The sequence below is a fragment of the Anomalospiza imberbis genome, chromosome 1 (assembly GCF_031753505.1).
Source record: "Anomalospiza imberbis isolate Cuckoo-Finch-1a 21T00152 chromosome 1, ASM3175350v1, whole genome shotgun sequence".
In the NCBI taxonomy this organism is placed as follows: Eukaryota; Metazoa; Chordata; class Aves; order Passeriformes; family Viduidae; genus Anomalospiza; species Anomalospiza imberbis.
This window is the reverse complement of record NC_089681.1, coordinates 76,415,747-76,442,108: the sequence shown is the minus strand read 5'-3', so window position 1 is coordinate 76,442,108 and position 26,362 is coordinate 76,415,747. Positions and strand designations below refer to the sequence as shown.

General features: G+C 34.9%; 1 protein-coding gene across 9 annotated transcripts in view; it reads left to right on the top strand.

Annotated features, from left to right (window-relative positions):
• The window catches only part of CDH18 (cadherin 18), a 527,119-nt gene extending 501,044 nt beyond the window's left edge, over positions 1 to 26,075 (top strand). For 8 of the 9 annotated variants that reach the window (XM_068197208.1, XM_068197189.1, XM_068197200.1 and 5 more), the window contains 4 exons: positions 5,937 to 6,058; positions 13,398 to 13,515; positions 23,915 to 24,166; positions 25,374 to 26,075. In XM_068197208.1, coding sequence (XP_068053309.1) covers positions 5,937 to 6,058; positions 13,398 to 13,515; positions 23,915 to 24,166; positions 25,374 to 25,876 — 995 coding nt within the window. In that variant the 3' untranslated portion in view covers positions 25,877 to 26,075. The remainder of the gene's footprint in view (positions 1 to 5,936; positions 6,059 to 13,397; positions 13,516 to 23,914; positions 24,167 to 25,373) is intronic. The other variant, XM_068197253.1, reaches the window with a different exon arrangement.
• The last annotated feature ends 287 nt before the right edge of the window (positions 26,076 to 26,362 follow it).

Below are 26,362 nucleotides of genomic sequence, written 5' to 3'. Positions count from 1 at the left end.
TGCAGTTTTATAAACTCCTAACCATTTGTATCTGGTGTACAGCAGGATGATTGTTTAACACTAGAGAGTTTGTTGCTAGAGTCCTGCCTCAGTTTTTCTTTGAAATTATTTTATTCTTACAAGAAATATAAAATGTCCTCATTGTGATTTTCAGTCTCAGTTCTTTCTTCAAAACTAGAAATTTTTGTAGTAATAGAGAATAAAGTTAAAGAATGAAATTCATTTTTTTTAATATCACTAGAGGGAAATACTGTCTCTCATATTATTTTCTCTATTTATGATTATCTCTATAGGTACATTACAAAAACAGAAATAAAATTCTTACCATAAAACCTGACTTCACCAAGGAAATAAAAATCACATTCATTCTTTATCTTTGACCTCACTTACAGTGTGCTTGTTAGTTTCAGAAAGAATTTTGGTATTGGTGACATTTATTTTATTTTTCCAGGAAACAGAATCTGCCACAAAAGTATTTCCCTAAATCTGAAAGAGATTAAAGTAGATTGTAAAAACAAATCTACAGGGTGTGAGTTTTGAGATTGTATTGGTCATGGTGTAGCGACAGTGACCTGGATATCTGCTAATTTTTTAACTGGTAAGAGCTGGACACAGTTCTGGTACCCAATCCAAACTTACCAATGATACCCAGTTTACTTTCAGCCTTGGCAAGCTGCCTACTATTGCATCACAACAATATGCATTTATGGCATCATAAAATCATTAAGGTTGGAAAAGACTACTAGGATCATTGAAGCCAACTATTTAGCCAGGAGAAAAGGAGTCTCAGGGAAAATGCTATTCCTCTCTACCACTGCCTGAGAGGAGGTTCCAGCAAGGTAGGGTTTGGCCTCTTCTACCAAGTAACAAGTGAGAGGACAAGAGGAAATGGCTTAAAGTTGTACGAGGGGAGATTCTATCTTGATATTAGGAAAAATTTCTTCTTTGACAGGGTGGTCAGGCATTGAAGCAAGCTGCCCAGAGAAGCAGTGGAATAACAATTTCTGGAAGTGTTAAAAAATCATGTGGATGTAGCAGCATCTGCTGTTCTTTTAAATGTGCTTACCAATGCAATACAGAAAGCCTACAAAAGAGCTATTTAAAAAATCTAACAGTTGTTGAAAGGCAGTTGTTCTCCATCCTGTCCAAGAAATTAAGCTTTTAATTCCAATTTCAATGCTTATTCCCTGTTTATATTGGTTTAGTCATTGGCTTCTAGGCATGCTGGATATTCTTCACCTGTTTCTTTGGGAAAAACAATGATGATGATGTTCCTATGTTATCATCTGAAAATGGGGTAGGGCATGGCTCTACTTAGCTACCAAGGTAGGGCCCTTGGAAAGAGATAGACTTTGGAATCATATAGCATTTACTTCCCCTTTGAAGCTTTGTGACAGAAATCTCAAAATGGACATGTTCAGCCACAGAACCAGTATGTTTTGTGGTGCCCTGTTCTAATCAGGCAATGGCAACATCGTCTGTGAGAATTTTGCTCGCATTAAGGCAAGAGAAGGTTTCCAGCTCAAAAACTCTAAAAGTTTTTGGTCTACTGCAGTGCTATGATTATTACTATTGCTTCTGTAGTTGCTGTTGTTATCACTACTACTGTGATACAAGAGAAGTGAGCAGTGCCTTCAGCTTTATATTTATCAGTAAAAAGTTAAATTTTGCTACAAGAAAAAAAAATTGCTATCCATCTTCAGGTAACATTATTTAGAAGTACCCACTTCCTTAAAATGAAGACTAGTACATTAAACTTATTCTTAGATTCTGTATAATTTTCTCCTTGACAGAAAATCTATTTTATCATATATACGTAATCCTGAATTAAACCCACTATTTTATTAATTTTGTCACTCTCACTTGCATATTAGACATTCTTCCATCACTTAGGTTTTTTTGTGGTAGCAGATTTTATCCATCCTATATCTATGTTAATTTTTCTAATGTGTTAAAACTAATCTTTATTAAAGAAATGTGAAGAGTCCTTTGTACTTCTCTTTAAAAAGTAATGGTATACAGAGCTAGTTGAATTTCCTAAGTATTGGTTTACGTTGTAAGGTCTTGAAAAGATGTCAAAAGGGCTTATATAGTAAACAGTTATGAACAAGTCTACAGTTAGCTAACTTATTTAAAAAAATAATTAAAAAACAAGAAAACAAAAAATGCAAAAACCAAACAAACCCACAAAAGATTGTTGATGTCAGAACTTCTATTCTGAAAGTCATTCAGATAAAATATTTTTTTATGAAGTCTGTGGGAATTTTGTTAGTGTGAAAAGAAACTCAGACATCAGTAACTGTATTAAAAATCTTTCTTCCTAATGGGGGTTTTAACGTTTGCCCACAGAAACTAATAGAAGACAAGATTCAAGGCTTCACATTGGCTGTTAATTTGGTCTTCTGTATATTTAGAGTGGACTTGCCAATGGAGGATCTGAATATGAGGATCTGGATAATAAAATTGTTTTACTTTACAGATATGTAGTATTCTGGAAGAAGACCTATTTATTCTGGGAAAAGTTTCAAACATATGAAAGTAAGTCCCTAGCATAGGTGAATCAGAACAATGTTTCAGTTGCCCCTAAAAACAGAGAGCATTCACTTCAAAAAAATATACTCCTGAGGCATAATGTTAATAAGACACAGAATATTTTGTGATGCGCAGGCCTGAAATGTATGTCGCACGAAATCTGCCATACTGCTGCAATAAATTTGTCTTATTAAAAGTGCCAGTTCTTAGATTGGTTTGGAGATTTCAGGTGAATAGTATTCTCAAAAAAGACTGGAGTATATGATGATTCTCAAAATCAAAACTTAAAAAAAAAAAAAAAGAAAGAAAACATATTTCCTTCAATTCCTTCTCATTCTCTTCCCCCAGTATAAATTGTTCTGTCACCTTGCATACAAATTTACGTTGAATGCACACTGTTCAAGACTGTTTTGGTAAGTGGTGCTAATTGTTAATACTGTACCATTAGCATTTTGTAGTGAGTAGCCTGTCGGTATGGAAATTTGCCAGCAAATGTCAATGATTCCATGAGGTACTGGCTTCCAGAGAGTTACTAATATTACTTTGTGCATAAAGAGCTCTTTCAAATTGATGAGGTATTTATAATTCTTCATACTGTAAAACAGCTGCAAAATAAATAAACTTTATGAATCTCCATAAAATATTTCTGTAAAACTACTACAAATCTAACTGACTGAGTAGCTTTGGGTAGTAGTGACAGGCATACAAGAGGACACATTCAAGGTGGGGCAAAGAGGTCTGCAGCACTGTACTGAAACAAAAGTATTTAACTCTTTTTGTCACTCACTGGACTAAAAAGTTTGATTTTTTCTTCCCCAGTAACTGTATGCCAGGCCTACAGAGCAGTCCTTTATCTGTGGTACCCACTACCCTGTGCTCTCTCTGTTTTTTTCTGCATTCTCTTGGATGTTTTATGCCCCCTCATACCTTTGAAGATGGACCTGCTTTGAGCTGGAAACTGGACAAATGACCTCCAGAAGTCCCTTTCAACTAAGATTTTTCAGTGATCCTATGATTATCTGATAATCACGACTTCTGTTGCCTTCTTGCTAAAACTCTTCCAGGTTTTCTGTAGTATTAAGATGTTCAAATTTTTCATTATAGTTTATCAATCTTGTCAAAAATCACTTTAATAATCTTTAACCCTTTACAGTAATCTCTCTTTCTAGATCCTTATTAAGCTTTATGTACTCTCTCTTTGTGTGTATTGTGTCCTTCCTTTTATGTATACCGCTTTCTAGTCCACATACCTCACAAATTATGTTCAATAAAGGCTCCCCAACAAAGCCTCAAAACCAAAATTTCTTTAAGCCATAGATACCATATTCTGTAATTGCAATTACAGGATTTTTAAATTTCATTGTCTGATTACATTAGCAGAGGACATTACCAAAATGAGTTGTAAGCTACATTTAAGTGAGCAGTAAGTAATGTTAAATCTGCCTGTGCTGCTCTGCACAATCTTTTGACCTGCCTACAGAAGAGGAACAAACATCCGTTTTTTTAATACTCATACTGCAAATGTTGTCCTGGAGAGAAGATCGTTTCCATCAGAAAAAAAGTAAAGATAAAGAAATAGCTCCCTTCTCCCAGATACTTAGTGGACAGCCAAGTGTAATTCTTCCCTGACTTATATATCCCTAGCATTTTAACTTTACTGAAAATTTACTATTAAAGGTGTTTTTTAGATGGCAATAGAGAGCCTCATTCTTGCATAAACACAGTTGAGATAGTCCAGTTTGTCTCTTTGTTCACCTCTTATAAAGATATTTATAGATTCAGGGTAAAGCTGAAAAAAACAGTAAAGGAAAATTTTGGCAAGATAATGGAATTTGCAAGCCTATGTCTTCTGAGCATGTTCTTCTCACTTCTAATGCTAGTGGTAATTGGGAGTAGCATTCCTCTGTTAGTTAAGTCTTCTGCTGACTTTTTTATCTCCTTTCTACTAACATTTTATGGGAATTATTGATTAAGTTTCAAAAGTATTAGAATTGTGTGAATATACACATGTTTAAAAGTGAATGTGAAAAATCTGAGGGAACTTCTGAGACCTAGATCCTTTGGCTCGTATCCCATGTGAAAACAATTAAAGGGAGATCTCTGCATTTGTCAAATAAACTTCAACATTCTCAAATATTCTTTCATCGTGAGCCTACATCACTGGTGGTTTTAAAGCCAAGTATGTGTCTAGTCAATGATTTCCAGAATTCTGAGCAGAGATCATTAAAGGAGTGACAAATATAAGGCATTTTAGCAATGACCCTTTTTTTAAACAGAAGCATGGTAGAGATTAAATATGATCAAAATAACCATGGTGAATGAAGTTTCCTCATTAATGAAGTTTGGACTACCAATGTTTCTTTCTCTTTTTTTTTTTTTTTTTTTTTTTTTTTTTCTCATGAACACACATATTAACTTCTAAAATGTCAATCTGAAATATCCCTTTCTTCCATTTTATTCTATTTGAAAGATTGACTTTACTGTCTTCCACTGATAGTCACATTTATTTGGTGACTGTGAGATGAAGTTTGTCATCTAACTGATTGATACCTGTATGAACTCCAGAAGGCATGTATTAGATAATCAAAAAAAGTTTAAATACATAATTCTTTCAACAAAATAAAATTACCTTAGTATTTAGAAGTAAGATCAAGGGTGTTATGGACTGAAATAAATTATGAGGTGGTGGTTTTCTTTCCATTTTCTCATGGAAAGTGTATTCTTTTTGAAAGGATTTTATTTACTGTGCTTTTTTAAGGGTGAGCTATCATGAAAGTACGGATCATAGCCTAGGGCATTGGTACTTAAATATTGTTTTCTTTGTGTAAAAACCAGACTCACTTCTGCTAAACTTTCTTTCTTTTCTTCTGCTAAAGCCAAACTCACTAACTACTGTGTGAAATGCCATAGTAATTTGTAAGAAATCAGAACTCAAGCTTGGGAAAAGTATATATATACATATGTGGTTTATTATTATATTTGCATTTTATTTTCTAAACCCTTTAAGGAACTGTGAAAAATAAAAATGCTTTAATATTTTTTGTATTAGATTTAATTCAATGCTGTGATGACGGTTTCACAATCATTACCAAGAAACTGATCACTTTTTAGCATGCAGTGTGATAGTATAAGTCCAGCAGCTTCCTCCCACTTCATCCAGAGTAGCTTGTATTTTATTTAAATGACTTAAAACTCATGTCAAAATTCCCACTCTTTTTAATTGCTATTTTTTCAAAACAGTTAATGAAGCAAAACAAACGTGTTTAAGTATATTGCTACCTAAATTTCTGTAGCTGCATCCAGATTTAATCTAGTAATTGTGTTAATAAACCACTTTTAAATTGAGGATGACATGCAACATTGAGTATTTTAAAAGGCTTAATACTATCCTGTGTGTTTTGCAGACAATCCTGGGCTGGTGAGCCATGTTCCAGTTGGTGTTAGAATCCTGGATGTCAATGACAATCCTCCCGAGCTTGCCAGAGATTATGATGTAGTTGTCTGTGAAAATACAAAGCCTGGTCAGGTAACTCACAGCTATATTTCTTCCAGTGATACGGAACAATTGCTTTGTTAATGTCACATATGTTAGAAATTTGGAACATGTCATAACTCTTTCTGATTTCACTTTAGCATTTTGTATTTGATTGAAATTTTAATTGTATGAGGCAAAAGGGAGAAAATTATGGCATTTGTTCAATATCTCTTTCTTTTTGCTTCAAAAAAAATACTCAAGCTCTCTTCTGTAAAGACAGGAAAAACTTTAATCCTGTCAGATAAGGGATAGAATTTGACAAGCCACTATCCTGAACAAAGTGAATAAAGCAGATTTATCATCTCTCATCCAAGTGCCACATAGTAGCAATGTTTCAAATGCAGCTCACTGAAGTGGCTGGTGACCATGGCTCACATCCTCACTCTTTGCTTGTTGATTGCCCTTACCTATAAAGGGTCGTTACGAAAAAGATCTTGAATGGGTTTTTCACGACTATGAGGATGGGGAGGGCCAGAACTGTGACTGAATAGCTGAATCATACTCCAGCCACTGCTCCTCTGATTGATGCATGTCATTGCAGCCCAGGTTTTGAAAGTTTTACAAAGTGCTTTTCCTTTTCTGCATAGACTGAGTTTTACCCACAACGCTGTGTTTGTTTTGCATTATTGCACAGGTTGTATATTTCAATTATGAGCTCATATCTTTCCTGATGAATATATTACTAGTAATAACATCAAATCATTAAAAAGAGTGTACACAAATGCATAGTGACATATTTCTGTTTTTAATGCTGAGACTAGAAAAATGCCATACATCATCTGACTGTAGCCTGATCAAAGTTTACTTCACCAGTAGCCAAAAACTGGCACCTAAAGCGCAGTATAGGAAAATGGCAAGTATGTATGATACCACATATTTTTCTCTGGTATCAGATCATTTGCAGGTCATTTCCGGATCTAAATGTGGTTTGCGTGGCTGCTCTTTACTTTTGTCTGCCCCGGTCAGCTCCCGAATGCCCGGCTTGGGCTTCTCAGATTTTTGTCGGGGCCGGGGCTCGCCGCAGTTTCCGGGCGCTTTTGCTGTCGCGCTCCGGGGTGGGCTGTTGGCCGCGCTATGCCGTCGGCACGAGGGAAGAAACAAAGAGGCAGGGAATTCGTCCAAATCCGTCCGCGTGGCGGCTGGATGCTTTATTGGCTGCGAGAGCTGCAGTGGGAAAGCTGCAGCCGATACCAGCTTCGCACGGATGCAAATGGCCTCGAGAATGCTGAGGAGTGGGATCAAATAGGGAAGGGACAGGGCAGACGGGGAGCCCTCCCACCCAATGGGTACAGACATCTCGGTGATGACGTGTACTACAGCGACCAATGGGAACACGGCAGGGGCGGACACGAGACTTTGGGGTGAGTGGGACCGCGAGAATGGAGAGACGGGCACGGAAATCGCAGGAGTAGGGGAAAAACCCGGGGGATGCACGAGGGTACAGAGAACTGGAAAACTAACAAAGAAAAAACCCATAATTTGAACCCAAACCTGGGATGCAACAGTTTGTGTATTTTTTTATAATCCTTTAATAACCACCTCATATGGACCTGTTTAACTTTTCCCACAACAAACATAAATTTTTGGTATCTGCTACCTCATGCACCTAGAAATTTTGTAGTTTAATTGCATGCTTCAATATGACCTTTTTTTTTTAATCTTTCAAACCTGTCTTCAATCAATATTTACCAGTTCTCTTGGGAGAGAAAGAGGGAATGCAGTAGATCTCTATTTATTATTGGTGTGACATGCATAAATCCCTAGCACATTGTCCCTTAGCTGTCTCTTGTCCAGACTGAGTCAGTCCTACTTAACTGGGGCAATTGGTGATAAAGCCCTTCCAGACTTTTGACAATTCATCTTTTCCTCTTTTAAACTTTCTCTAATTCCTCTCTATTTACCTTGAGACAGAATCAAGATTCAAGATGCAGGCATACAGTGGTTTAAAATTTTTATAATATTTCATGGTTCATAGTATATGAAGATCTCTGCTTTGATCTTTAATACTTTCATAGCAATTTCTAAGAATGACGGCTTTTTAACCACTAGTAATCATGGAATGCAAAAAACTATGCCTGCCATAACACCAATATCATTAAAAGTAATAGTCAGTTCAGAGATCACTATCATGTGTGTGAGGTTAAGACCTTATGTCTATGTATAATGAATTTCATTTCTTTTTGTATTGCCTGAGTATTGCAAGGTCTTTAATGTCAGCCCTTCCTCTTTTCTTCTTTGAACAAGTCAATATCATAAGTAGATTTGGGGGCTTGATAATCATCCTCTTTATAAAAAGATATTTATTATTACACTGATCAACAAGTGGCCCAGCATATGCAGGAAATCACTGTGACTTTCTCTCCTTGTGTAGTATACAATTCACAGAAGAGATTCTATTTCCTGTCTTTAGAGCAATTGTGTGTGCAGGGACCTTCCCTATTATCTAATGATTGTATACTGTTTTTCAGTGCTCCTATTGAGACACTGGAAAATCCAAGTAGGTCTGTCTGTCAACTGCATATCTCTTATTAAATGCTTATTAAAGTAAAAATAATGTTCTGAAAACATCAAATAAATGCAAATATAGAATAATTAGAACTTGTAAAAAACTAATGTAAGAAAAAATGTCTTTTAAGCATTAGTTGCAACTGATTTAAACTTTTTCTGATATTTTTAAAAATATATTATTTAAAAATCAATGTTAAATTCTTATAACCAATAACAAGGTAAATAATGCAAATCTGAAGCTATCTCAGAGATGTTCTTTGCTGGGGCTGCTGGGGATGCTGTTGCTGGTAAGTTGTCACCAGAGGACACAAGGAAAAATGACACACCACAGCTATGGTCATGATGAAGAGACTAATTTATTTCCTCTGACTCCAATCATTTATAGTCCTCAAAAGGTGCCAGTGGATTGGAGGGTGAAAGTGCCACTTCTCCAACGACACTGGACAAACTACCAGTCCATCAAATTTCTCCACCTCTATGGAAGAATGCAAAACAATAAGTTGTTTACAGAAAGTTATGTGAAAAAGTTTTCTACAAGAATGTAAACTCAGAAGGCTTTAGAAAATCCTAAGAAATCAGGGCGACAGTAAGTAGCTAATATTTTGTAGCAAAGTTTTAATTCTCCAATAGTAGTTTTCCAAATGATAATTTATGGGCAAGATCTTTAAGGGATACAATAGCATTTGCTCACTGTTTGGGCCAGCCTGTACTTTACCCTGAGCTACTGTTGCACATCTGAATGACACCTGACCTCGGCCACACTGCAGTTTAACACCTGAGATTAGTGCCTCTACAAGCTGTAGTTTAATACCAAAGGCTGGACCAGCTTGATGTTGTATTCTTCAACTAACAAGGACCTTTACATATGTGTTATGAACTATTTTTTATTTGCATTTCACAACAAGGTTTCAGAAAAATTGTAACACTAAGCAAAAGCCAAAACAAAACATGAAAGTATGGGTCTTGCTCAAATGTTACAATCTAGTCCAAGGAGAGAAAAAAAAGTAAGATGGTGTTCAACAAATATTAGGGAGGGGCAAATAAACTGATTGGAGAAGACAAGTGTTCCATATACTATAAAGTGTTCCCAGCTGTGTGGTTCTGAATCGCTGAAAAGACAGTATAACTTTGAGTTATTCACCAACCTGTGAGAATGTTTCATAAGATTTATACCTAAATAACAAATTCTGTATTTCTGGGGACATCCGCTTGACCTGGGCTTCAATGTTGCACTGTCCTGTAAGGTTCATTATTTCTTTCCTCAGCACATCTATTTTGAAATTTTTATGTGTGAGATAAACTAACCAGTAGCCACTGAAAAACTTCTTGTGTTTGCTTGTTTATTATCAGAAGACCGTTTTACTGAGTGAAATCACAGTATCATCTAATCATAGAGGCTGTCTCCTGCTTTTTTCCCTCCACTGCTCTGTTTTTTGAAAAAAATAAAAAAACAAAACCAAAAAAACTTCAAGTGCTTAAGCTTAAGCCTTAAGTCTAAATGACCAAACCTCAGGCCTGTCAAAAAGAAAATGCTTATGAGGTAACAACCATTTCCAGGCTGAAGTGACAGCTTTTGTCACTTAGTATTCATATTAGTTGAGAAGATAGACTAAGTATCTGCAACAGATTCCAAGTGAAGCCTGGTTGATATTATATATTAAAGTAGATGAAGTAGCTGTGATTTCATCTTAGATGACATTCAGACTTGGAGAATACTGACTTTTTGACATATACTGATTTTTGTGAATGACTGTGAAATGCCAATGTAGGAAAATGACATTTTGCCATCTTCCAAAAAGGAAATCAATGTTAGTTGGCAAGGAATGCCTTTGCTATGTGTTTGTCATGTGTATATTTGCTTGTTTATTGATTCAATTCTAAAATGATTCTGAGTAGAATTTAACACCTGCTCTCTGTCCTCTTCAATTAGTTTTCCTCAGTTCTTGAAATTCTCTTTTATCATCATGTCTTGCCTTTTAAAAAATATCATGACCCTTCAGTTTCATCCTATCAGTGTTGTCAGCTGGCCTTTACTGAAGATGAGATTATGTCTAAATTTTCATTTTAATCAGGCTTGGCATGGTACATGTTAATGTTTGCTAATAGGCTATTAAGTACATGGCCAATTAATTAGAAAAGGGTTAATAGTACATTTGGGTGTCAAGATGACATGTACTTTTGTTTCTCACTGCTGAATGGATATCTTAGAAATCTTTTCTGAAAATGCATGAACTTCTTGTTTAAAAACAGGTCTCTAAAAATGCTTTAACCTATCCTAGTAAACATACAATATTTATTTTCTATGCGAAAAAGCATAACTTTTATACCATGCGGTGCTATACTTTATACATACATTCATGAATTTGGGGAATACTTGAATTTACATGTGTAAATCAGGGAATAGAGACCGTATATTTTGAGTTATAAAGTTAGTCTTAAAACCAAATAATTTTTAACACAAGTCATGTGTCACTGAGGCTTTGATCAAAGATATTTTTGTTGCAGAATGGCATGCTCTTGAAGCAGCATTCTTTAAAATGTCACTGAATGTTTTATGTAGCATAGGGCAACAGGATGAAAATTTATCCACCATGCTGTCAAATAAAAGCTGAAGTTGCATGGCAAATTGACTTATATTTCACTGATAAACAACGCTGGGGATTTGCAAAAAATATTTATTAAAATAATTTCTTTTTCTTATGGTCTTACCTGAAGTTTTTACAGATCTGTATGGTATTTAATGACATTTTTAGTATTTGAATAATAACAGAAATTGATTCTTTTGAGCATAGTTTTCTATCACCCCTTTTTTTGTCTTACTGTACCAAATACCATTTCAATATTATGAACTAAATATATATAGCTAAGAAAATCCTATCTTTCTGGTTTTACATGGTAGTTTCACTAACAGTTGTGCCACCTTTGCAAAATTCAGTAGTGAAAAATTAGTTTTTGCCAAAATTTTTAACCAGTATTGCCATGACTTAGGTTAAAGTCATATGCATGATTATAGATATTTCAGATTTTTTTCAGATTGATATTACTCTGCTCCACTTCAGCAAAAAAGTATTATGACAAACTAGTAAAATATTATTGGCAACCATCTTAAATATTGTTAATTGTCTCAGATGTGTATAGTCAATGCAATGTACTTTATTCTATACAGTAAATGGAATAAGCATTATACCCTATTGAGTTGTCATGGTTTAACCCCAGCTTATCCCCACACAGCCACTTGCTCACTCTTCCACCAGTGGGATGGGGAAGAGAATCAGGAAAGTAAAAGTGAGAGAGCTTGTGGGTTGAGATAAAGACAGTGTAATGGGTATAGCCAAAGCTGCACATGCAAACAAAGAAAAGCAAGAAAATGACCACTTCCCATGGGCAGGCAGATGTTCAGCTATCTCCAAGAGAGCAGAGCAACATCATGTGTAGCAACGCTGACTTTGGAAGACAAACACCATCATTCCAAACATTCCCTCCTTCCTTCCTCTTCCCCCAGCTTTATAAGTCAGCATTACATCATATGGTATGGAAAATTATTTTGTTCTGTTGAGGTCAACTGTCTTGGCAGTGTCCCCTCACAACTTTTCTTACACCTCCACCCTCTAGCTGGAGAGGCCATACAAAAAACAGAAAAGACCTTGACACTGTGCAAGCCTTGCTCAGCAATGACAGAAACACGTCTGTGTTACCAACACTTTTTCCAGCACAAATTAAAACCACAGCCTCATACTAGCTACTGTGAAGAAAATTGACTCTACCCCAGCCCAAATCAGAACACGGTTTAAAAATAAATTTGTTTTGCTTCTCTTATGTGAATGGAGAGAGATATCTCTGTGGTTTCTTTCAGTTTTAAAACAGACCAAGCCACTGGAGTCTGTGCTGTGTATGTTTCAGGTTCAGCCCAGACAGACTAGCTAAACATTGAACAGAAAAATTCTTATGAAAAGAGCACTTTCCCTCCCCTCTTTTATGCTTCCCTCAGGGTATCTATCAGCTCTGTGCAGCAGTCTGTGTGGGCTTCGCTGCCTATATCATAGGGACAACTTTTATTGGATTCCACTTCAGCACTTGAGTTTCAAGGCCCAGCATGAAAATGAAAGCAGAGGTAGAAATACTGTTTGGTCTCACATTCCAAGAGTTTAGATCAATTTTAGTTGAAAGTAAATTTAAAAAAACACCAGGGCTTTCAAAGGCAAAGGTCCTACCTTCAAAAATACCTCTCTCAGACATGGTCCTGGCTACATCCAGTTCTGTTGCTTTTGGGCAAACTAAACTAAAGCCAGGAGTGGTTTCTGTTCTTCCTGTTCTGTTCTCTGGCAATTTAAAACTGATTCTTAACAGGAATTTTTTAGCAAATATATGGTTAGCAAAAATATTTTAGTTAATTTTTTTTCCTTACAATATTGAAGTACATTCAATTATTAGGGCAGCAGGCAGACGACACTTCATATAGACCATCCCAGTTCAGCCTGTATTTGGGTTCCATAAAAACAGATATTTAGCTAAAACTGTAATTCAGGAAGTCAGCAGGATACAACGCAGATGGTGATAATCTCTACACCAGGTCCTGACCGTATCGTATCAAAACATCAGAAAGTATAGATCCTTTAGATGCTTTTACCTGGCTCTGAAGTGTCATTCCTAAAATATTTCCTACTAAAGAAATCAAGTTAATGACCCAGTCATTTCATCTGTTGAATTCAGCAGCAGTCAAGTAGAAAATTAAAATTAGGTAAACTTGAGCATCCTGCTGAAGTCAGGAACTATATAGGTCAAGTTCAAATTTCAACACATTCATTGTTGATTTTTATTTCAGGTAATTCAGACTATCACTGCTACTGACAAAGATAACTCTGCAAATGGTGCAAGATTCCATTTTTCTCTTGATGAAGGGCTTTCTTTGAATCCCAACTTTACTCTAAGGAACAATGAAGGTAAATCAAATACATAAATCTCAAAGAAATGGGCTTCTGTTTTGTCTGGGCTGTCTCAATTGAACAGAACAATTTCCATGCATTTCCTGACAGAAATGGAAAACTGTAATATGTCGTCACTGAGCTGTTGGATATCAAGGACATCTGTACACAATATATTGCAAACTATGAATTATCAGATATTGCATTTTGGATTTATATTCCACTTTATTTTAGCATTTACGCTTCATACTTTCAGGAATGTTTATGAAAAATGGATTAATGAAAAATATGTACATTTGTTCTACTCTTAGGTGAATGGCACTGATTGGGTACTGTCAAGGTTATTGCCAGTTATTGCTTAAAGGACAAAAAAAAAAAAATAAGGGGCATAAAAATTTGAATTCATGCTTGCTTTTACAGATATGGCATCAAGAGCAGGTCCTTCTGTGGTTCCTGGATGATAGTCTATCTCTTCATGCCATTCCTAAGAAATTTTTCCTAAACATTGCAGTCAAAAATTCATAACAGATAGTCCCAGGAGGAAAACAGCCCTCAGAATCTCCCAAACAAGTGTTTTTGAACATTTCTTGAATGAAAACTGTCTAACCTCCAAAACCCAAACCTAAATCAGCCTTGCTCTTGATCAAGTATTACCTCATGGTCTCCACTTTGCAACCTGATGAAAATAAAAATAAACTTTAAATGTTTGTCTAAATTTTCCTCCTGAGATTTTGTGTATCTGTATTGTGGGGCTTTCTTTGTATGCCTATGTGGAAGTGCATGGGATTTGCTTTGTTTTACAGTTATGTATTTATAGTACTGCTGTGGAATGTATTCTGAGATCTGACAGATCACTAGTCCTCTGTAATGCATTAACTCCATCATTTTTATATTTGGTACATACAGTGATATTGAAACAATTCTTTACAGACTTTTTTATCTGTTTGTAAAATCAATCCGGGAAGGAGATTGGATAATCTTCATACAGAATCTGTTCTAGTGTTTAACTATATTTACAGAAGCAAAAGAATCATGCTCCTTATTTGGAATACACAAATGGATTTCATATTCAAGTTCCAAAAGAGATCAATAAGTAAATATCAATATTAATAAATAATCATAAATATTGAAGGACTAATTAATATATTAAAAAATATTTCCTAAGTGAGACTTCAGCACTTTCCCAGATTAATATATCAATCCCACTCAGATTGTGATGGAACATTACAGAAAAAGCCAGACTGTTGTTCCTGAAATGAAGGAGAGGTACTGTTACATATTTCTGTATTTTAATCTGTGTTTCCAATAAACTCGCTGAGTATTAGCCTGTGATCTCATGTGAAAGACCATCTGCATGCTCATTTCAATACAAGCTATTTATATCAAGAAGTTTTTCTGAATAGCTCTACTAAAATTGTGGTTTGTGACAAAGTAGATATTTTATGATTTTGAACATATTTAAAGCTGGCTCTGTATTATGTCTGTTCATTGCTACATAAATTATTTACCTACTCAGATTTATAAAAGGGCATAAACTTAAACATTTGATGCAGCAATGTCATGTTTTGGATGGAAATATTCAGCTTTGGATAGAAGCACTTGCTGCTTTTTCTTTAATTCCCCAAGATCAATGAGCAATAACTTAGCAATCAACAGCTGAAAGCAGTGTTTGGACTACCCTAAATTGGATTTTATGGGGGGAAGTAGAGGAAGGAACTGAAAAAGGTGTCTTTTAAGGTAAAAGCCTGTTGTGCATTTTATTTTTATTTCACCTAAGGAAGTACAGTATAGTACTATATAGTATCTTGCATAAAACTTCTCACACATACAGAGACTCCAAAAAAAATGGCCATATAATTAAAAAATGACTGCCTAATTCAAATCATAACAAGAAATTTATTTTAAAACCAAATACATAGTTATGATTTTGTTTGGGACAAGACACTTTGAATCTATTGTTTAAACATTGTCATTTATTAGGACTTTTTCTTTGTGACAGAATCTATACATAAAATATTAGTGAAACACCTATGAAGTACATGCACAATAGGCAGCTGTTTAGCATTTATAGCTTTCATATTTCTCTACTTCTATTCAGAAACAGATTTTCGGCTGCTTTCTATTATAGGAAGTAGTAGAAAGAAGGTGAGCAAGAAAGGCTTTTCTTATGTCTGTGGCAAGTTTGCACTTTTGAAAACTCATGTTTTCAAGCATCAGGCATTAAAAATAATCAGAATGCTCTGAACAGAAAACAGTTGCTCTGGATTTCCTAATTCTATAAAGGCTGGTATTCTGGGAGAGTTTTATTTGTTTGTTTGTTATATTTTTAAAGAAAAAAAAACTACAAAAATTGCCTTAAGTAAATTTTTATAATGTTTTGTAGAATGATAAAAACCAAATTCTTGATTTCACATAGAAAATGGTAGTCAGTGGTAGCTGAATCTGTCTCTACAGAATTATATTCCTCTTGCAGTTGCCTTCTATTTCAGTCATCCTCTCCTTTTATTTCTTCAAGAAAGGGTTCCATTTCATTAAAATATCAGTAGACATTTTTTTCTCTTGTTTTCATAACCCAAAACAACAGAGTTTTGTTCTTGGATCCCATTTGCAGAGCCAGGTAAAAGCATGAATGAATATTCATTTATTATCAGTATACTCCACAGCAGTGCACTGGATCTTAAAATATTTATGCTTATATCTATGCACTTTGACTGAAATCTAGGGCTTGTACAAGCATAAGATTCTGTAGTTTGTTCCTATCTACCTGTATACACTGCAGCAATATACAATCCCATCATGTGTATGATTCAACTCATTAATATTTTATGGCTTCAGTAAACTTAATAATTATTAAAGCATCAGTCCTTATAATTGATCATTTGACCAGTTAAACTTTTATCTCTTGTGCATTTTTAAATGAAAATCTCCACAATATAATATTTGTGGAATATTCACACTCATAATTCAGAGTTTAAAACCCTCAGGGAAATGTAGGTCAGGATAGAGTCACAGGGTTATACCAAATATAACATCCAACAAAATTAAGAGTTCCTAGGATCCCCTTCTGTATTCTGTATGTGCTACAATTTTCAGTTGAAAGAAGAAAAAAAAAAGGAAAATGCAGAATATGATAGTTTTTCTCTACTGTATTCTTAAGGTACAAGAAATTTTGTGTTCCTATTTATTACATACTTTAAAAGTACTGTTCAGAGAGAGTAAAGGCTTACAGGTATGAACAAGAGGACAGGACAACAACAAAATGATGCAGTATCTGTGCTCATGTAAGCAAGGCAGAACAAGAGCTGGAATAGAATTTCTTTGTTATACAAAGAAAATACATTAGATTGTACTAATCTAATGCTGCTGTAGATTTTCTGCAGCTTTAGAGAGCAAACCTAGAGAAGAAGCCTTTCTTTTTTATTTGAGCATTTTATTTATGAAGGTCTTTTAATGAAAACAGGTTTGTTTGCAATTTATTTTACCTAGAAAATTGTTGCCATTTCTATTAAAACCTGGGAAGCCAAGTACTTTTTCTGCTGTGCTTTTATATTGTAAATCAGATTCTACATAACTCATTTCATTGTTGTCTTTGTTCTCCTCACTTTCTTTTTTAGGATATTGTCATAGATAATTTTGTAATCCTTTTTGTAATATCACAAACTTTTACTTTTTGCATAATCAGAAATATCTACTTTTGCATATCCCACTAAAAACTTTCCATAACTGTATGGGGCTAAAACCATCTTATGTTTGAAAATCAGAATAAAGACAACAGAAGTTCTTCCCAATAGATCAATTTCTTGGTATTGAATTCTAGACTTTTACTTTTTTTCTTACCCTAAAAAAAATAATATTTTTCCAGATGCCTAAGGAATTGTGGATATATTTGTCAATTTTTTTTTTATGTCTGATGGATAATGCATCTGAACATGTCATTATTATCATATTTCCAATGATTAATATGTGGAATCACTTCTCTTTCAGAATTTACATAATATTTTTCAAGAGATGAAAAAAGATTGAACCCTCAGAGAACAGTTCACTTAGAACATTTAAGAAATTTCTGCACTGTAAAGCACTAATTTGCTGGTGCTATTTTTTAATATCACAAGATATAAAGTTTTCCATGGATGCTTAGTGGTATTGTAAATTTCCTAGACAAGAAGGGTTTATGCAGATAATGGATACATTCACCCGACACTGCCAGTGAGACCTGTGCATTGTCTTACTTCAATAAATTGAGATTCTGATAGCAGACTACGTTTAGCTTACTTTCAAGGAAGAACACCTCCCTAGAGAATGCTTAGCATTTGTTTTCCTCTTCTTTTATTTATTCAGGACAAAGCATATCACAAAAGCATTTGCAATTTATTTTTCCCCTCTGCCCACTTATCTCAAAGATATGGCCCTTTGATTATTGCCCAGTGATGGAGAATATTCTGGAATTGGAATAAAGGTATGCCATTTTTCTGATACTATAATTCTGGAGATGCCATTTTCTTAATTTTATGTCAGAAGATCCATTAACACCCACAGAAGTGGAGATGTGTTTTTTTTTTTTTTTGTAAAATCTAGAGCATTATGAGCTCAATGGCATCTGTATAAAATTAAGTTTTTAATGTATTCATCCACCCATGCCTGTGATATATATTCACCTTTTTCCCTGTGTCACAGATCAAAAAATACTAAAAAAAAAAAAACAAAAAAAAAAAAAAAAAAAAAACAAAAAAAAAATTTACTCATCGTTGCTGTTATTTAGAAAGAGAACAGCCTCCAGAGAATAATTGATCCCATCCCAGTGTGAATTTCTTACAGAATCTTCTCTTTGTCACTCTGCCCTTCTTATTTCCTACCATATTAGACAATGTGTCTGTGAATTAACTTCAGAGCTTTCAAGTTGCAAATGAGTATGCTAGATACAAGACCATGTCTTAGTTGTTCTAGAACATCTGAAGTGGCATTTAAAATGGTTGGATTGAAGCCTCCACTTTGCAACCCTTCACAAGAGGAAAAAGCTCGCATAGTGCCTGCTTTCATTTACATCACAGAGTCGTGGTTGTTCTGGTTATGTGGTACTGTGAATTACTGCTCACCTTCTGTAAAATATCATCCTGTAAAGAAGACAAGTTGTATCTGGAGAGAATGATATCTGAGAAAGTGCAAAGTTAACATCATACATGGTGACTGTAAGTACAGTCCACAGAAGTACTGTTACTGAAAATGAATTGAATGTCTGAGTAGTTATTATCAGAGAATCAACACATGGAAGTTAAAAAGGAATTCTGCCATGAGTATAACAGAAAACCAGGAGCAGCTACTGTAGAGGGAAGACATTTTCCCTCTTCAGGCCTCTGAACATCTTTGAATTTTTTTTTTTTATTTTAAAAAAGTTTGCTCTAAGTTTGATAGTAAAGTTATTTTAATGCATCATGTAGAGGTTCTTGCATTTCTTTTCTGGACTGCAACTTGTTAGGGATTCACAAAACAACTATAAGCAAATAACTATATTTCAGGCCAAAAATGTGTACTATGTTACTTTTCACTTTTGCTACCCACTGAAACTTATAGAAACTAATAGCTTCATGCCCATTGGCAATAGCTTTGAAGACAGCAAAAGAGAAAAAATATTTACAAGAGTTATCAATAAAGAAATGAAACAGAAATTCCTATCATGTAGTTCACATAAACAAATTAACAGCTCCAACTTTAGAAATGTAAGAAATGAAAATCATTCCAATATATCTTCTTTGGTTTTAATTAGTTTATGACTTCTCAGAAAATTTATAGTAGTTGAACTGCTGACACAAGCAGAACTGAAAATTGAAACTTGCCTTAAGATATAAACAGGATTTTACCTTTTTTTTTTTTTTACTTCCATTTCTCTTGTCTCAGCTTTTAATGCCTATCGTGTCAAAGAAATTCTCAAATTGTGAATAATAAATAAGCATCCTCCAATGTGCTCCAGTAGTCACCTTCCATGGTCTTACCATTGTATCTCTGCTTCCTGGATTTTTCTATGCCCTCATTTCTTTATTTAGCTTAGAAGCTCAATGTAAAAAGGCAGAGATGATGGCAAAAAAGACTGTGATAACAGCCTTGTATTATATACAGTGTACAGCCTGGCTTAGTAAACTATGACATCTTCAGAGTGTGAAGAGTTGCTGTGTTACAGCCATGCAGAATTTCCCATGAGTAACCTCAAACACACTTAAGATAAAGCTTAACTTCTAGCTCACATATTTGCAAAGAGCAGCCCAAAGAGGAGTAAGTTTAGATCATTAGAAAGTTTAGATCATTAAATGGAACAATGTTTAACACAAGGTATCAGATAAATATTTCTTTCCCTACGTGGGAGTTCTTAATTTTCCTTAGAAGTCAGTCTGGTAATCTCCAGTGAGTCCTGGTTCTTATCATACTCCTCAAAGGTGAAGTTCACCATTTTAATCTACTGGGATAAAAAAGATTTTCCTTCCAGGCCTAGAAGAATGAGATCTGTAGTGCTCATCATCCTACTCCTACTGCTATTGCTGCTACCCTATACACTTGCCTTCCCCGACTATTTGCTGTATGTTTTTTTCAGATACCAGAGAAATTTCTCACTGCATAACCCCCTGGCTCCCCTCCAAACTACTGCTCTTGATATAACTTTTTTCCCCTTTTCAATAAACTCTTTTCTATATCATCAGTGTCAGACTTTGTACTTGGCTTCCTATGGTTTTTACAGATGGAGAGATTTTTTGTTCTGGGCAAAGCTCTTAAAAGTTACTATCTTTCTAGCTCTTCTCTCAACACGTTCCTGTAATGGTTTTTGACAAGGAACAAAAGCAATTAAAATTTGAAAGCTCAGAACACCAGAATGTTGGATTCTCAGTGACCTTTGGAAAACCAGACACAGTTTCCTTTTTGAAAAAAAAATGTTAGATATCTTATTTGTAAAATATTTTAAGAAATTTAATGAGACAAAAATAGAATGTTAGAGTTCAGATACTTTCCAGTATTTTACTTATATGTAAACACAATGCACTAAGTTACCATATCTAAATCTGTGATAGAGAAATAATGAGAAATGACACCTCTGATGATATTTGGAACAGAAAATTTTTAAGCCAGTGTCTCATGGATCATACTTTTTATTTGTGTTAAAATTTGTGAAATTTCATTGTAGGAAAAACTTTACACTGTTTCTTTGAGAAAGTTTATCACTGGGTATGTTATTACAGAAACTTCTGGATATGTCATGTAACATCTGTTTCTACAGAAATCTACTTACTACATAAGAGAATACAAAGAACAAAAATTCACCATGACAATTCTTTGAAATTAAAAATTTTGTACTGGTTCCCTTTTTCCTTTAATTGTGTCTTATACCAATATTTCATTGTATCTTATATTTAATTGGATAATGTTAACAGTACAAGAAAAACAATTTAATATTGAATGAACAAATACAACACTGAAAGAAAAAAAGTCTACTTTTTAAATTTGTATTTATTCTGTACAGTATAAAAATATCAGTTCTTTGTTTGGCAAGGCCTTCCTCACAGAGAAGCAAGGTTTAATTATAGCTTTTTTCATATTTTTTCACTGTAAAATTGAATTGTATAATTTTCCCATTTCTTCTTTTTTTCTCTTCTTTTCTTTTTTTTCTTAGGTTTAATTTTTTTTCTCACAATTTTCCATCCATCTGTCCACATTTACCCTTGTAGCATACATTCTCACATCTCAGTGTTCTTTCCTTTACATCTTTGCCAACAGTCTCTGTGCTAAAATTACTGCAAGATCCCTGAGCAGGAGTCCTCAGGTTTTCTTCATTATATTCAGTCTCTGATGCTTTTGTAGTCAGCCAACATTTTCATCACTGCTACTAGAGCTGTGCACTGGATCATTCACTCTTTTTAAAATTTAAGTCACAGGCAACAAGGACAGCACTCAGCCATGTACCTCCTCTTGACTCTGGGTAGAACCCAATGGAACCCAGACTTCATTGTCAATCGGTTTTTCTCTTTTGAATTTACAATATAATGTGAAAGTTGTATTGCAGCTCAACAGCATACTATCATATTGCAAAAGGAATTTACATGCCACAGTGTGTCATAGTGCCTGCATGAGACTATTAAGGAATGCTTAAGGATCTGCAGATTGTTGCAATAATGTTGAGGCAGGAAAAAAACCTGGTGCACTCTTGTCCATACTGCCTGAGATGGGTCGCTGGTGTATGTTAATAACAATAACTGTGCTTGGGCATTATGTAAGAGTCCTACCAGGCCCAGAACAACAAAACGCAAAATATTTTGGGGACAGGATGTATATGTAACAAATAACTTTGCAAAGTATATTATAACATGGACATCTTATAATGTTTCACAACATTATATTCTTATGTTCTGTCACAATTTTTCAGATTAAAGAACTCTCTTATCACCTCATTCTGGTTCCTGTAAGGTTCTGTAACTTGAATGAATATAGTATAATATAACAGTATATCTAACAGTATAATAAGTGACTGGTGTCATCAGTCATCAAAATATAACTTTGTAGATGTAAACTTGACGTAAACAAGTAAACTTGATATAAACAAGTAGAAGGAAGAGTCCAAGGCCTACAGCAAATAAGCAAATAAATAAATACTTTATACTGCACACACTCCAAGTGAAAAGAACACTTAATGAATTTGTAACAAACTCACCATGCTGGATATTTGATATTTCCAAAATGGGGAGGAGCTTGGAGGAGTGTTGTGGGTATTGCTTATGTATGGAAGTAAAGCTAAAGGACTTCAGTGCTGAGATCTTGGCTTCTTAGCAACGGTATCACTTCCCAGCTTATATATGTATTTCTTCTGTGAAACCTGTTACCAAAATATATTGTGATATTATGCTGATGTGGGATGATATTACCAGTTTTTCTAAATATCACTGTCAGATGGCATGCAAAGTAAAACATTGGCAAAAGTTGGTTAAAATGAATGTTTCAAAATTTTGCACTGAACTTGACAGAAAGTATAGTATGAAGAGTAACCACCTGAAACAGGTCTTGTATCCAGTTTAAATAAAAACTTAACTCTTTCACTCAAATGTGTGTGCAGCAGTCCAATGGGCAAATATATGCCATACTGGCTATATCGTTGCACTAGATTCTCACAGAGTGACATGGATTTCATTTTTCCATAGATTATGATAATGCCATTTAATACTGTATCTACAGAGGTAAGGAAAAATAAGAAAATTTCTTCTTTGTTTTTTTTGTAATAGGAGGAGAAACCTGGCAGATGTATTCAGTATTTATTACCCTTTTATTGTTTGCTAAAATACTCCAGTCTCATAACCCCACAATTTGTAAACCATGTGACAAGAAATACAAGAAGAAAGCTCTTTTCTTCTAATGTCTCTTTCCATGTTTCAGTCCCCATCTCTCTCCATAACTGCTTGTGTTTCAAATTCTTACTGTTTCAATTTTTTTTTTATTTTTTATTTATCTTGGACTTTTATTCAGAGGCTAGTAATTTAATAGTGGTGGCAACAAACTGAAAATAAATTTTACACATATGAATATTAGCTGTAACTATATTTTGTTGAAACATTTCTTCCCCTGCATGCTCTTTATGCCTCATAGTTTCTTGGACTTGAAGGGATATGTGTGGTAATTTCCTACTCTCATTAGTGCCTGCAAATGCTCCTGCAATGTGTGTGTAATAAGCACTAGATTTTCCTTGTCTGTCTATGCCAGATGGACCCGTGGTAATAGAAGGGTGAAAAAATCTTTTGTCACTATCTCCTCCTTTCTTATTTATCTTTGAAGTCTACTAGTTTAGAACATGCAATATCCACTCTTTTCCCCTTCCTTTACCTTCCCTCTTTCTCCAGACCTCTCCAAAGCATGTGTCTTTGGTGACTGTCCTTTCAGAAGTTTTCTGAAAGCTCACTAAAACTCCAAAAACTTTTGCAAACACTAAAACATGAAAGTCTTATTTTAGCTTTTGCTAAAGAAGTTTTAATATTCTTCTGGGAGTCAGGAGGATTTTGTTGTGCAAAAATTTCACAATAGATATCCTCATAATTCCAGGTATTCAGTTTGACCAGGGTCCATATGCTATCAGCAGTATAACATGGGATGAAAACACTTGCAAATTTGGCCCAAAGTGTTTGTCAAGGTTTACTTGATTCTAATAAAAATACAACAGTTTTAAATACTCTTATTTATACAATGTTAGTTACTTTCCAACTCCTCCCCTTTTTCCTCTATTGGCCAGAAAGGCTTCCTGACAAATTTTAATTCTAGATTGTGCATTTTCATAGTTTATGCCTGGCTAGTTTTAATATGCCTCATGCTTCCATTGATGGGAAAAAAACAGTAAATAACTTCTTTTTTTTTTCATTTTTTACTTCACTGAAATGTTATTCTTGTTTTGATATTATAGATAATACAGCCAGTATTCTGACAAAACGAAGGAGATACAGTCGAACCACTCAAGATATCTATTACCTCCCAGTTTTGATCTCTGATGGCGGTGTGCCCCCTCTCAGCAGCAGCAGTACCCTCACCATCCGGGTTTGTGCCTGTGAGAGAGACGGACGAGTGAGAACTTGCCATGCTGAAGCTTTCCTCTCCTCAGCTGGCTTGAGCACAGGAGCTTTAATTGCAATCCTGCTCTGCATTGTCATCCTTCTTGGTGAGCCATTTGCAATACTAAGTAATACCATCCCTCCAATGTCTCTCAGAATCTGACAGGGCACAAGGTTTCAATACGGTATACTTTTGAAACAATGGTTGCCTGGTAGTAGGAGACAATTAGAAACACACAGCTGTGATTAGAGGGTAAAGGTTTAGCTAGAGTTTATAGGGGACAAGTGTCTTCAACGTACATTTTTGAATATCTGGAATCCAGTAGAAATTTTTTTCACAGGTTATCAAGTAATTAGGACTGGATATCTTTTTTTTTCCGTAATTTGGAAAGATTTCAAAAAGAGATGACTCTAATACCATGTCTTGAACAGTGTGAAAAATTATAGAAAATAGATGGGCAAAGCTTTATGAAATGCATTATGCTGTAAGAAGCATCATTAGCACTCTACAAAAGCCATTTCTTAATTACCTTTGTGGAATAAACTGATAACAATGCACAACATAATCCACCAGGGGCAAGGGACACAGGAGACTATTAGCAGACTCATAAGAGTAATGCAATTTCAAGTGCATTTCCTCTTCACTCTTTTATGTTTTTTATTTTCCCAGGCCAATTCCAATGTTACCCGTTAGTTAATATTGTGGCTGGTTTTAGTTTGGGGTTTTTTTTTCTGTCAGAGACACAACTTGCTGTATACATGACTCTCTGCTACTCATGTGATTTTATGCATTTTGTACATAGATGGAAAGAAATTATAGCAATTGCAGTGTAACCGAGAGGATATTTTGAGGGTTTTTTCCCCAAAGACTACATTTTCTAAGACCTACTTTCTTTACAGCTTGCTTCAGTATTTTGCCTTGTCAGAAGACTGTTTTAAAATATAGAGTTTTACATTTATCTTGTAATTTTTTATTTTATTACACAAAATTGAATATTCATAAGAAAAAATAAATGTTTTACATATGAATTCAATTTATATGCTAAACATTGGTTTTAATGAAGCACTGAAAGCCCTGGATTATGCTTCTGAAAAAAGCCAACTTTAGTTACTCATTTTTCATTTACCTGAAAGAATGTTATCTCCATTTATCTCCTTCGTGAGATCCCTAATAAACTAAGTAGCAGATGATCCCAAATACCAGTACTGAAAATACCAGCCTGAAAATATTACACCTCTATATTTTTGACTTAGTGTCTGCTATTTCTATAACATACTTAGATGTAAACTTTAAACCTACTCTAATATCTGCAGTTTTCTCTTTAGCAATTGTGGTCCTTTTCATCACCTTAAGACGTAGCAAGAAGGAGCCTTTGATCATTTCAGAAGAAGATGTGCGGGAAAATGTTGTGACTTATGATGATGAGGGAGGTGGAGAGGAAGACACAGAAGCATTTGACATCACAGCACTGCGGAATCCATCTGCTGCTGAAGAGCTAAAATACCGGAGGGATGTTCGTCCTGAAGTGAAGCCTCTGTCCAGGCATCATCCCTCCTCAAGCCTTGACAGTATTGATGTTCAGGAGTTCCTTAATCAAAGACTGGCAGAGGCTGATCTGGACCCCAGTGTGCCCCCATATGACTCCCTGCAGACATATGCCTATGAGGGTCATAGATCAGAAGCTGGGTCTATCAGCTCTCTGGATTCAGCAACAACACACTCTGACCAGGATTACAATTACCTTGGAGACTGGGGACCTGAGTTCAAGAAGCTAGCAGAACTCTATGGGGAAATAGAACCAGAAAGAACAACTTAGTTGTAATTTCCAGAACAGAGAAGTTCCTAAACAACTGGACAGATAATGGCAACAATGGTAACAAAAAAAGTGAATACAGTACTTGGAACTGAGTAAATTGTATGCAGTTACTGTAGAACAAGTGCCCTTTTCATATTTGAAACTGGGTTCTCCAATTGAAAGAAAGTCAAATTTTGGAAAATACAGAAAAAAAAATCTATTGTCCCTTGTGTATTTTTTTGAAATTGCTCATTAAAGTGTCTGGTACCTTGTCTGCAACAATACCTAAATTAAAACTGAGAAATGACATTTTTATTGCAATATGCCTAACAGCTCCAAGCTGCAGTAAGTTTATGGTCATGTCTGTTTGAGAAGAGAGCTAACAGAGGATAAAATCTCTTGCAGGTGGTTGTGATGTTGCATTTCTAGCTGTGCTCTAGGCCTTGTGATCCCAACATGACAATGACGTTTATTATCAGTGTGAGAAGTGCTACCAGTCTGTTTCCT